At 44.0% G+C, this 12,838-nt stretch overlaps 1 protein-coding gene across 4 annotated transcripts in view; it reads left to right on the top strand.

Annotated features, from left to right (window-relative positions):
* The window catches only part of LRP4 (LDL receptor related protein 4), a 100,514-nt gene extending 89,498 nt beyond the window's left edge, over nucleotides 1-11,016 (top strand). For 2 of the 4 annotated variants that reach the window (XM_083603735.1, XM_083603734.1), the window contains exons 32-39: nucleotides 216-360; nucleotides 1,950-2,063; nucleotides 2,716-2,839; nucleotides 3,169-3,236; nucleotides 4,034-4,118; nucleotides 4,843-4,981; nucleotides 5,827-5,893; nucleotides 7,645-11,016. In XM_083603735.1, coding sequence (XP_083459861.1) covers nucleotides 216-360; nucleotides 1,950-2,063; nucleotides 2,716-2,839; nucleotides 3,169-3,236; nucleotides 4,034-4,118; nucleotides 4,843-4,981; nucleotides 5,827-5,871 — 720 coding nt within the window. In that variant the 3' untranslated portion in view covers nucleotides 5,872-5,893; nucleotides 7,645-11,016. The remainder of the gene's footprint in view (nucleotides 1-215; nucleotides 361-1,949; nucleotides 2,064-2,715; nucleotides 2,840-3,168; nucleotides 3,237-4,033; nucleotides 4,119-4,842; nucleotides 4,982-5,826; nucleotides 5,894-7,644) is intronic. The other 2 variants (XM_083603733.1, XM_083603732.1) reach the window with 1 other exon arrangement.
* Nucleotides 11,017-12,838: the final 1,822 nt, after the last annotated feature.

Below are 12,838 nucleotides of genomic sequence, written 5' to 3'. Positions count from 1 at the left end.
AAAGGACCTTGGTGGGAACTCTGCAATGTCACTAGATATATAAGCTCCCAAAGAAATAGTATATTTTCTTAATTTCTGGGTGTTGGGAGAAGTTGGTGTTCTCATTCTTCGTCCTGCCATACGCTGGAGAAATGGTTTTGCTTGAATAAACTTCTGTTACCTTTCTACATGGTTTTTGTATCTTCCTAATCCTTTATCTCTTCATTTCTGAGCAGCAAGACAGGTGGCTCTATTGGACGGACTGGCAAACTAAATCTATCCAGCGAGTGGACAAATATTCTGGTCGAAATAAGGAGACTGTGTTAGCCAATGTTGAAGGACTTATGGATATCATTGTAGTCTCTCCTCAAAGGCAGACAGGTATATGCAACAATCTGGGTTTCCTCACTTTATATATAATGAGAGTCAAACAGGGTGCATCTTCCAAAATATATTCTAAATGTTTCCTGCAAAAATTGCAACACAGAGAATCACTTGTTCAGTCTCTCCCTGCCCGCCCCACTTGACCACATCTTCAGATGTGCCTTCATGACTCTAGGGTGTCATGGGAGGAAGTGGTGGTGAGAATATAACAACTCCGGCTAGTAAGGCTGGTACATGGATAATACGGCATCATGGACTTAGGACTGCTGTTGTGGAGTTACGCTATTTCCCTTCAAACTTAGAGTTTGCGTGAAGATTTGTCATACTAAAAACAGGAATAAGTCGATTTTTATTTTTTTTTAGTCTGGGATATTAGCTACCCCTCTCCCATACTGTTTAAATAAAACATAGACTGGTATGCAAAACCTGCATCATGCTAGATGGATATTGTACTCCAACCTGAGAAATCGGTGCCTCCATTGCTGCTTGTGGGCTGAGGCCATCCACCATGTCTCTGAACACCTGTCAGGTTCTTTTAAGACATCTAGTAGAATGAAGACCATTGGTATTTAAAATAGGCATGGGGCAGAAACTTAGAAATCACTCTGGCAAAGCATCAGATTCTTTAAAACGTTGCTATTATCTACATATTAAAAAGCCAGTTCCAAAAGAAACCAAACTCCCTGTAGGGCCTGGTTAGTTTAGTTCTCAATGGCTCCCATTCGCTTCTAGGGGATATAGTAAATGGACTGCAGTCTAGGACACAGCTGAGAAGGAGCAGCCTGCTTTTCTGTCTAGGTAGTGAGATCAGTGAGATCAGTAGGGCAGATTAGCCCCTGCTCAGTGGTAATACGTACACATTCCTTTGTTCATTCCCATATAAGTGAAGGTCTGATATTAACTTTCCTTACCCTGTGGGGGTAAGGAAAATGGCTGGACTCTGAAAGCAACCATGTAGTGGTGGTCTGAGTCCATTACTCCTGACACCTGACATCCTGGCTTCTGTAGGGAGCTCATAGACACATACACACACACACCTCTTTAACACTGTGCCTGTCAGTAATGACAATTAATTCGGTTATATTTATTAAGAAATATTACAAGTCATCTTTCAGATGAATTCCTTCTTGTCTTTGAGAAAGCACAAGCTTAATGGATTTTGTAATATAAAAGAAGAATGGGAAGGTATTGACTAAGGAGTGATATCAAGATAAGACAAAGATGATACCTGCATTGTGGCCCATTTATTCTCCCTATTTGTATAGTCCCATGATTACTTGCCAGAGTTGCTGCAACCCTACACCAACATACAATCCAACAGTGACCCAACAAACAGGAATTTTGTGATCCTGTTCTTTTTTATGTTGTTTTTTGTATATATTTTAGAGATTTTTAAATATTAAGTGGTTTAGAAGGGCTTTTCAATAAATAAAATAACCTTGTGCATGAGAGGCTTTGGTAAGAACCATTATTCTTGACCATCAGCTACTGTGTCTTGCTGATAAGAATGCGAAGCCCCCACAGTTGAGGACAGAAAACGATGTTCTTCTGGTGGTAATGTCAAATACACTGTTTGCATCTTTTAGGCACCAACGCTTGTGGAGTCAGTAATGGAGGCTGCACCCACCTCTGTTTTGCCAGAGCTTCTGACTTCGTTTGTGCTTGCCCAGATGAACCAGATGGACGGCCTTGCTCAAATGGTAAGTTGCTTGAGCTGCAGACCTTCAGACAGGAATCACGATGTTTTTGCTCCTGCTTCATGAGGACTTTTTCTGTGGAGTTTTTTCTGTGAAACCTAAATAAGCCACCTTCAGATAATAGAACAGCCTAGGCGGCAGAATGCAGTCTTGTCAAAGCATTCAGATCAGTGCAGGAAATCATTATCCTGTCTCCTCTGGACTTGGGCTCCTTGTGAATTTGAAAACTTCTCTTTGAAATTCCCTTCCGTTCTCCAGATGTCCCAGATGCATATTTTAGCATTCTGGATGCGTCTCTGAAGAATACGGTTCAAAGCAGTTCGTTGTATTTCATTGGCATTTTGTGTGCAGTAACTTTAAAAATGTATGTGCATATAACATCGGGGATGGTTGGAGATTGGCAAAATAAGAGCACGCCAATATTTTCTGCTGCTCCCATACAGGCTGTAGCAGCCCAGTTAACCACCTGTAGCTACACTGCAGTTTTTGTTTTCTTAGGAGCAGGTCACTGTTAAAACCACAGACAGAACCTTAACTGCCTGCTGCTGCGTCTGGGGGAACAGATTGCAGTTTCTGCATTTCTGCAAGCTGCGTTTGGCTTAATTATCTCCCCTTCCTAAGCTTCTGTTTCCCTTTCTCTTTGCGTTCTGTGTAGTTCCTGGCATGGGGCCTTCGATTCCCGAGACCACTCGTGCAAGCAAAAAGAGCCAGACTCCCACTGGTAGATCTGGCTCTTCGACAACCAAACCCCATATATCCTTGGAAACAACAGAAGCAAAGTGAGTGGCTTTGTGGCTTTAAAAGATGATTGTGACAAAAGGTGGTGCCGAGTTCCTCACTGACTCTCCTGCCCCAGCAAGGAGGAAAGAGACTATGCAGGAGTTTTTGCACTTCTTAATAGGATGGTGATATGGGGGGTGGGCAGAGCTGTTCCATTCATGTGTACTGTTCAGCTACTGTATTCTTTCCCCCTCCTGCATGCCATATTAAATGTGATTCCAAAAAACATTAAGTTATGTTGCAGAGGTTTGGACTAGATGACCCTTGGAGGTCCCTTCCAACTCTTAATTCTATGACCTTTCACTGCTTTTCTTTTCTCCCTGTGTAGCTGCTCTGACAAAAAAGTTGGCCAAGGCTTGTGCAGCCGAGCAAGCGAAGCTGTGCCGGCAACCACTGGTGAGTTTTTACATTATCCCTCATTGCCCCGGACTGCACCAGATCTTTCTGTGTCCCATGTTGGAGGCCCAGACACAAGACCGATAAACAGCGATAGCGTTACCAAGCCCTCAGTGTGGGTTAAATGCATGCAGGTTTATTTTGGCTCATAGCAAAGTAGTCATGCGTTTGCCCAGCTACACACCCACTGTAGCCTTCTGGAATGATGGAACGACTCAGCAAATTTTGACTTCTAGTAAGAAGATGTTGGTGTACAGGGGAGGGAGGGAGGGAATCAAACCACTTTTATTGCGAGTCCAAATACTGCATGATATAATTTGGTCTTTGCTTATCAGCCCTCCCCCCAAAAATGCTAATTAGTTACTTCCTGATAAAAGGTCTTGGAAAAGTTTCTAGGGAAGCATAATGAAATTAAAGTTAAAGAAGAAAAAGAGTTATTGGGAATCAGTGTAGATGGTTTAGCTAAAGCAGATCGGAATTATAAGCAACTCAAATGAATTTTAGGTTGCTTGTTTTGTTACCCAAAGGTGTATACAACATTTACGCTGGTACAAAATCATTTTTGTACAAAACACACACATCAAGAGTTAAAGAGATGAGCTAAAGGAAAACACTCTTGGAATGGAAGAATTGCCACGATAAAAATTAAAAGGCTGCCAATATTGTTGTTGCCTTTTCTGACTTTCTTGTAATTCTGTACAAAAACTAGGGCCCCAACAGCACTGTCAACATGCACACATATTTACACACAGGAGCATGGAATGTCATCCTCGATCTAACTTGTTGCCCTCTTTCAGGAGGACTGCACGTCAGTTACATAATCGGAGGCCTTCTCAGTATATTGATCATTCTGCTGCTTATTGGTGCTGTGATTATATACAGGTAATTTCCTTGCCCTAGTCTCTCTGTGCTTCTGAATTCATATTTTGGTTGGGAAAGTTCTGACAAAGCCCAGGTCTTCCTTGCTGTAGTTAAAAGTGCCTCACTGGAACCAATGCCAGAGGACATAGGCATGTTGGTCTGCAACAGGTGTGGTGGTGGCATTCCTGGAGACGTAACTGGAGTAAAAAGCAAAGTTGTAACCATAAACAAGGGAGGCTGAGATGCTAATGCTCCTAACTTACAGTTCTTGCATAATGTTGTGAGCAGCTCCTCCTCCTCTCCCATTTGCCTCTGGAAAAATGACAGCATTGGTTTCAGGGAGCAGTGAAGAATAGTTTGCAACAAATACTCGATTCAATTTTTGCCCTGTAGAAAGTTTTTGTTCCCAGGACATTGTTCAAAGGACTCCTGTGGAAATTTGCACATGCCTTGGTTTGGTTCTTACATATTGACTCTTTGAACTCTGAACATTTTGCATGAATGTGATCTCTCTTGCTTATCAGTGGAATTGCCCCTGATTTTCCCACTGGCATACAAGTATTTTTGCTGTCTCCCATGAGTGCAGTCATGATTTGCTATCTTGAGATATTTGCTATCTGATATAAAAGACTTATGGTTTGAGAAAGGAGAAAATACAAGACCATAGTTATTTTTCTGATAGAGTAGTAGTGCAGAGTAGGGCTTTAGCTGTTGAGGCTCTTTGTTGACAGTTGTATTCCTGCAGGCACAAGAAGTCCAAGTTCACAGATCCTAGCCTGGGCAACCTTACCTACAGTAACCCCTCTTACCGGACATCTACCCAAGAGGTAAAGATTGAAACAGTTCCCAAGCCAGCCATGTATAACCAGCTATGCTATAAGGAGGTAAGAGATGCCTTTAGAATGAGTCATCTGTGTCAAGCCACTGTGGTTTTAAACATCAAATTGCAATAAGCCTAACTAATTTGTCTTATTCTCATCAGTCCTAGCTACCCAAAGAACCCTGTCCTTCACCTCTCACATTATTAGAAGGCCACAGACATGACTCATATAAGTTAACCAGCAATACTATTTATTTGATGCTTTTGTCTTGGGGCACCTGTTGCCCAAAGGAAATGAAGAGTTCACTTATTCAGAGTTTTAATTCCTCTATTCAGCCACAAAAAAGGGGCTTCCAGAGTGGCTTGCAAATCACTGCAACAAGACAGTCCCTGCCTCCACGCTTAAAAACATATGGCACAAAGGAAAAATGGATTGGGAGAGAGGAGGAAGTGAGACAAATTCTTAGTCACAGTTTCTGTCAATGGCCATTGGGGGTGGAAAAGTTAATGGAGAGGAGGTGCCAGAAGTTGCTGTCCTTCCAGCTGTTGGAGTGGCCCTGCATCCCTTCCCTTCCATCCTCTGCTGCAACCTGATGGCAGGTGACAGTTGATGGAGGGAAGTGTCAGACTTCGCAGCAGAGCTCGGGGTGATGCTGCTGCACCTCTTCTCTTCCCCTTCTCTGGTTCACGCCAAGATGACACACTCCCAGTTCCCACCCCAGTGCCTAGTGGGGCCCCTGTACTTCAGTAGTCCTGAATGGCTGTATGCAGCTAGACAGATGCGCCTGTGCACTGCACGGATCGCCAGTGGGAGGGAGAGCAGACTAATGGAAAATGGTTGCATTTGGAAGGGCACATGATGGGCTGTGATGTCTCAAAGCACTTAGTCTCTCTGTCTTTCCTCCTCAGCATCTTTCTCACCCCCCTGATAGCCTTTCACCATTCCTCTTTTGACCTGCCCACAGCCTCATATCAGGTATCACAGCTCTGCATTTGTGCAGCCTCTGCCTGCCTTATTCCTGTAGTGCTGATGAGTGGCCTAATGCTGTCTTCTATTACTTGCTTCTTGGCTGGCTTTCTCTCCCTCTCTTTGTGTGTGTGTGTGTGTGTGTGTGTGTGTGTGTGTGTGTGTGTGCGCACGCACCCCTGAAATACTTGTGTGTTTGTGTGCTGGGAAAGAAAAGTGTTTTTGCCTTGGTTAAGTAATTTGAAACTGCTTAAAACTTTACAAAATATTTGTACCCCACCATCATACATGTGCAGTGTATGATCAGCAAAGAGGTTTTTCCCCTCCTGGAATTGGTGAAGCTGGAATTGGTATCTGACGAAGTGTGCATGCACACGAAAGCTCATACCAAGAACTAACTTAGTTGGTCTTTAAGGTGCTACTGGAAAGAAAAAAAATTTTTTGTTTTGGTGAAGCACAGTTATTGCTAATTTTCCTTGCCTCCATGTTTCCGTGCCTCTGATTTTCCTCTCCTCCATGTCGAATTTGTGTGCACCTTGCTGTTTTTATGAGAGTGTTCTCTAAATCTTTGCTATTTTAACAAAATTACTGGTTGGACTGGTCTGTGCAACGCTTCTTAACTTCAGTGTTTATACTCATCAGACACATTTTGCGTTGAATTAACCAGGGTTGGCTTCTGTGTCCCACTCAAAAATAGACAACATTTTTCAACTGTTTCCACTACATTTCCTGTCCTTTGGAACAAAGCTCAGGATACAGGAGGGTGACCTTAAGAAGCATCTAGTGCACCCCCACCAGATGCTGTTGGACTCAGACTCCTATCATCCCTAGCCAGCATGGTCAGCACCATGTTGGCTACCCCTGGTGTAGTGGGAGACATCCTTCTAAGAGTCAGTGCCTGCATTCTCATAATCTAATCTGCAGTGGCTATTCTGGAGCTGAATTTTAGGACAGTCTCCTAGTTTAATGCTTGATTTCACCTAGTTGAATGCTCCTAGTTTAGTGCTCCTTTTCACTACTCATGATTTGGGAGATACTACTTGTCCTCCCAATTAATTCACTACCTGTATCATCTTTTCATGAGTTGATGGGATGCACAGTTTGTAATGTTTGTAATGGAATTGCCAGTAACAGCCGGTCTGCTAGGAAACGCAGCACGTGATGCATCTAGATAGCATTTCATGCAGACATTTGAGTCTGGCAAACCTGTGAAAGCTAGCTCTCTTTTCTGGTGTCCCATCCCATGAGCCTGGGATTTTTGCTCCCTTTCTTAAGATAGGTCAGGGACCTCCACAATGAAAGAAAACACCCGTGTGGTATGAAGATAGGTGTCAATAACATTTTTGTCTCCAGTGGGTGGGTTTTGCTAGCTTTTGAGATCTACTTTAGCACCATATTTGGGGGATCAGAAACTGTTTTTTCTTGCCTCTGTTCAGTTTGGCTAGTGACCTTTCCTTCCCTCCCCTGCTGTGCCCAATATTACCATAGTGTGTGGTTACAGCTGGTTAGTTGGAGCACCTGGAGTCATTTTCTCTGTAAGCACTTCCTGCTTCGTGGCTGTGTGGGCTTGGTTGGTGGACAGTCCTGTCTAACAAGCAGAAAGTTGCAGTGGTCATCTCTTTGGTCCCTCCCAAGTGTACAATGTGACTTTGTCCACATAACAGGAAACCGCCTCTTGTGGGTTTCCTGCGCTTCAGTGTTCTGGCACCTGCTTTTTCCTCTTCAGCTCGCATGTCTCATGTTATTGTCTCTGTCCACAGGCCGGCCCTGATCACAGTTACAGCAAGGAAAAGATCAAGATTGTGGAAGGGATATGCCTCTTGTCCAGTGATGAATCGGAGTGGGACGACCTGAAACAGATACGGAGCTCTCGGGGGTGTATCCTCCGTGACCATGTCTGCATGAAGACTGACACGGTCTCTATCCAAGCCAGCTCCGGCTCGCTGGATGACACCGAAACAGAGCAGCTGCTGCAGGAGGAGCAGTCAGAATGCAGCAGCATCAACGCGGCAGCGACCCCTGAGCGCCGCGGCTCCCTTCCAGACACAGGCTGGAAGCACCAGCGCAAACCCTCAACAGAGAGTGATGTCTAAAGCACACAATGAGACGCTTGTCCCTCCTCTGTCACCTTTCGCACTGATGAGATAGGATCTTGCCCGCAATTCCAGGAGGAACTCAAAAGAGACTTGCCTCTGTGTCACACAGAGCCCAGAGACTTTCTTTCTGAGAGGAGCCTGAGCTTAAACTGCCTTTGTGGCAGGTGGGAGACAACCTAGAGACTCTTGGCTCACTGTTCATTGATGTTTATTTATATGTCCCCTTTTGCTAGAAGCTGTGGTGTTGAATTCAGCAGCAGCTTTCCCAGCTGTGTCCGATGCAGCTTTCATTCGGTCTAGTGCACCAGCTAGCCATGGACTCCAACGCCACCAGGGAGGGATGAGTGTTTCTGAAGTTCCCTGCTCCTGATACTACTACCTTTCTTCAGAGTCCGTTGGCACTAACTAGATTTTGCACTGCGCTCTTTCTATCTTAAATGAAAGGGTTTGGGGCCAGGTAGAAGTGCCTGAAGTGAGAAAGGTGATGTAACAGCGGGTCACTTTTGCAGATACTTGTGTGGGGAGAGCAAACGACAGTTGTAACTTCACTGGAAGGGGCACTAAATTACCATGACCATCTTTTTTTAAGCTATGGGGAAACACCTGTGAAATCCAACCTAGGGTGTCAGGAGTTCAGAGGGTAAAGCATTTAGGTCTGTTGCTGGCAACAGAGGTTGCTCCTGCCACAGTTCGGTGTGGCAGAATGCCCACTCCCTTCCTAAAACATACTTCTGGTTTTTTCAGATTGAACTTAACACATCTGTTCCCTGGAGGGACGACTCGCTGTTTTTATTGCACTTCCCATTAGCTTTGACTTCCGAGGAAAGCACCGGGTGCAATGGTATTTTATCATAACCTTCCTTAGTTAGTCAAGTCACAGGCCCATCCTGTGGAAATGTGTGCTACTGAAAACAACGTTAGCCTGTGGAACACAAGTGGGCAATATGTTTTATTTGTTTGTCTGTTTTGGAAATGGAATATAAATTGGTCAGTGGGTGTATCTGAAACATCAGGTGCAAGTTCCAGCTCCAACCTGCTGCTGGACAAACCCAGTAGGGGACATTTTCTAAGCCTTTTCTTGCCAGCGTTTCTCTTTGGAAATTCTGGGCGGATGGGTCTGCTCGCACCTTCTTCTAGGATCTGCTGTGTGGGTTGAGTAGTGTGGTGTCAAAAAGTGGGTGTGTGCAATTTGAGAGATGATGAATGTGTGTGGCTAGGCAAAGGCAGGCAGGCGGGGAGTCAGGCAGGGCACCAGAACTGTTTGACTGTATAAAGCTCCTTTCCTCCTCAACGCAACTAGGTTAAGATTTCCATGCTATGAAGGGAGAACCAAGGCTAAGACACGGCCTTTTCAAAATGTTTTGCAGGTGGTAGTTGTGCAACCAAACACTTCCTCCACCAGCTCCAGACATGATTTGGCAAGATAGCACTTACATTGAGGGAAGTCCTATTCAGAGCTGATAACCACATTATTTATTCTCTGGGAATATGCACCACTATCCTCTCACCTTGCTCCTGCAAGTGCCTCTTGTGATTAGCACATGATGTATAGACTGTGCTTGCGTGAGTGTGACACTCTTGACAAGCAGCACAGGTTCCCTGTGGCTAAACAGTTACGTGATCTGATTTCTTCCTCTCATCTAATCCAAGCAGGGAGGGCGCAAGCATTAAAAAAAAACAGGGATCCAACTCTAGCAACCTGCCCCCTTGCAGCTTTCCCTCTATAACAGGTCTATATTTCCATCAACAAGGCAACCCTCCCCCTTATGTGTCTTGTTGAGTTAAATATTTTATTGCACACCTAAAACCGTGATACATGAATATGACAATTGTGCATTTTTAATCACATTCATTGAAGGAGTCCATGCACAAGAAAGCTAGGGTGGGTGATGCGTTTGTACAGTGGCAATTGTGTTGGTTGCTGCATAGTGTGTGAAGCAGTTATAAGTAGTGCATCTTTGTCACAGACACCTTTTCTTTCTAGATGGTCCACAGCAGACATGTCGTGCTTCTGCCTGTTCCCTCTACCATCTCCATCCCTGCTCACCCCTGCTATTTCCATCATGTTTCTTTACATTTGCTGGTGATCCTCTGTTGCCTTCGCCCACACATATTGGGCATGTTTGCACACACTCAGTATTGTAAAAATAAAACAGTGGAATTTTGGGTTGCAGCAGGAATGGTGCAAGCCAGTCTTGGTGCAAGATCGGCATTCCTGACAATTAATCCCAACCTTTCCCAACTTGTAGCCGGGAAAACCTCTTGCTTTCTCATCTTGAGGAAGGTATAAATTAAAATTATTTTGGGAGCCAAGTTTTGTATTTCAAGGAAACGTGCATAAAGCTCTACTTCTGCAGCATCACACAGCAAAATCAACCTGTGCTTAAAAGTTTCAGTACTGTGAGCAAGTCTTTCTAGGACATGTTTATATCCTTCCATCAAAGACTCTCTCGTTCTGACTGTCCAACCTCAGAACTGTTTTCCTATTTTACCTGCTATTACTCTCTCTTCCTTTATTTGCATGTCATTTATTGTGCTTTGCTCTCCTAGCTGTCCTTGTGAACTAAAGAGTTGCATTCATTGCTGTCTCTGCATCAGCAGAAAAGACTTTTCTCTGTGCAATAAGACTTCACTTTCCTCTCTTCACCCTTGCATCCACTCAAAATCTGCTCCAGAGTTTGGGGGGATGTGGGGACTGTGGGAGATGAGAGAAGAATGTGAAGTTCTGTTATGCGAGCAGAAGTCCATTTGTGCAGTGTTGAATTCCACCCTAAGTCTCTCATACTTTCATAGAGATCCATGTATTGAACCACACCAGCTCTTGTGCCTGCATTCATAAGTCCATAAGTGACTTTTTACCATATTCTCTGCATTCTCTTCCTTCAGCCATTATTTTCCATTGGCATCTGATTCTGACCCATCCGAAAAGATAGAACTTGAGGATCGAAAATGTAAAAATGGCAGCTTAAAGTCCAAATTAAACCAATTAGCTGTATTTATGTTATTAAAATCGCTCATCTACAGGAGCCATCCACACTAGGCTCACTTTATTTTGGGGGAGTCTGGTGAGGGGAGACCAAACAAACAAACAAACCCTGTAAAAGACAATGTGGAGAGCACTTGCAGGAAGGCAAACAGTTACACACCCTGCCTAGCCCACTGGTGTTCTCTTGAAAAGGCAGTAGCATGACAAGGGACTTTGGCTTGAGGAGAACTCTCGTTTACATCAATTATATCAGTTTCATGGGCCGTGAAATGGTAATATTTACAAGGGCAAAGCATAGCCCTTTTGAAAAAGACAGCACTGGAGATCACATTGTGCTAGTTGTATCTTGGTGCCTTTTCAATTATAGAGGCATTTTAGGAGGCTGGACTGGAGGCTGAACTAGATCACTCTGGGATCCCTTGCTGTTGTGCATCCCTATGAAAAGTTGGTTAGAACTGGGGCTTGGAGCAATGTTGTTATTAGGCTTTTCCCCTTCTTCCACGGGAATATATTAGATTTTAATTTAAATATATTTATTTGGGTTGGCTCCAGTGAAGCTTCCTCGGGCTGAAGATGAGGAAGACAAGTCTCAGCAAGATCTGTGGGGATAGGGTAGCCCTGCTGCTGAAGCCATGGACAAAATTAAGGCCATGTGCATTTGAAAAAAGAGTTTAGGAAAGATGAAACCAGACACCTGGCACTGATGAGGGCCACCAGGCCAGGGTGAAGTGTTGAATATAGGCAGTTGCAGTTAGAAGAAACATTATTAAAAATGGAGGCTGGGAAATAATTGAAAAATACTTGTCCTCTTACAAGTTCAGTAAATCAACAGAGAGAGTGCCACTGCCACTAACGTCTCCCCTTGTCTTTCTGCAACTTTTTATTGCACATTCCAGTCTACATAATGACCTCCTTTCTCAAACCCCTTCCCTTGACCCATCTGACCCCTAGCAGCTCTCATAATGGCTGCAGAAGATTGGAAGAATGGTACCTACAGCTTTACTCCTACTTGTGAAGTAAACAGCGATGAGATGCGCAAGCAGCCTTTGGCCAATGCTGCTGGTTATATGGGACACTTCACTGCCAATGCTGATGAAGCAAAGTCTCGTTGCACTTGGACTTTGCAGAATGTGGAAAGCCAGAAGTGGGGACAATCTTGTGAGCACTGATGAACTATGTAAAAAGAACATCCTGCCTCTGTCTGTCTTGAGCTGTTGGCAGCAATTTCCCTACCTTTCTCTGTAATGGTTTTCAATGTTACTCACTGGAGAGATTGGATTTCCCCTCCCCCCCCCCAAGTTATTTAACTACTATGCTCAGTATTTTAGGTTTGATGATAATTTAATATAAATTTAGCTTTTCTTAATCGCTCTGCTGGACTTGTGAGTTGTGAATCACGAATGCTACCCAAACAGGCCACATGAAGGCTCATCTCATTTGAAGAAGCGACGGAGTTGGGACCAGAGCAAACAGATCCCATCACACCTTTCCTTTGAAGCAACAACTGGTTTAGGATTTGGGTGAAAGCAGGGGAATGGGAATTAACTGTTACGAATATTACATATGGCAGGTTATGGCACTGCCAAGGACTAACGCCAGAAATGTCTGAAGCTCAAATTAGTAGGGCTGCTGCTTGCTTCCCTCTGGTATTAACTTGGCATTTCATAGAGCCTATTGTGACCCCATGAAGCTTAGAGGGTTTTTGCATTTCTCATGCTGGCAATTTCAATGTTTACAGATGAATCGCTTAGAATGCACACACTTCTGCTTCTTGTCCCTTACATTTCTGTGCTTCCCTTTTAGTTCAGTGTGTGTCCCTGTTTCTCAATATACTGATTGATCCCAGAATCATGAGTCATAAATCAAACCAAA

The sequence above is a fragment of the Podarcis filfolensis genome (assembly GCF_964270895.1).
Source record: "Podarcis filfolensis genome assembly, chromosome: 1".
NCBI lineage: Eukaryota > Metazoa > Chordata > Lepidosauria > Squamata > Lacertidae > Podarcis > Podarcis filfolensis.
This window is presented reverse-complemented; position numbering and strand designations above follow the sequence as displayed.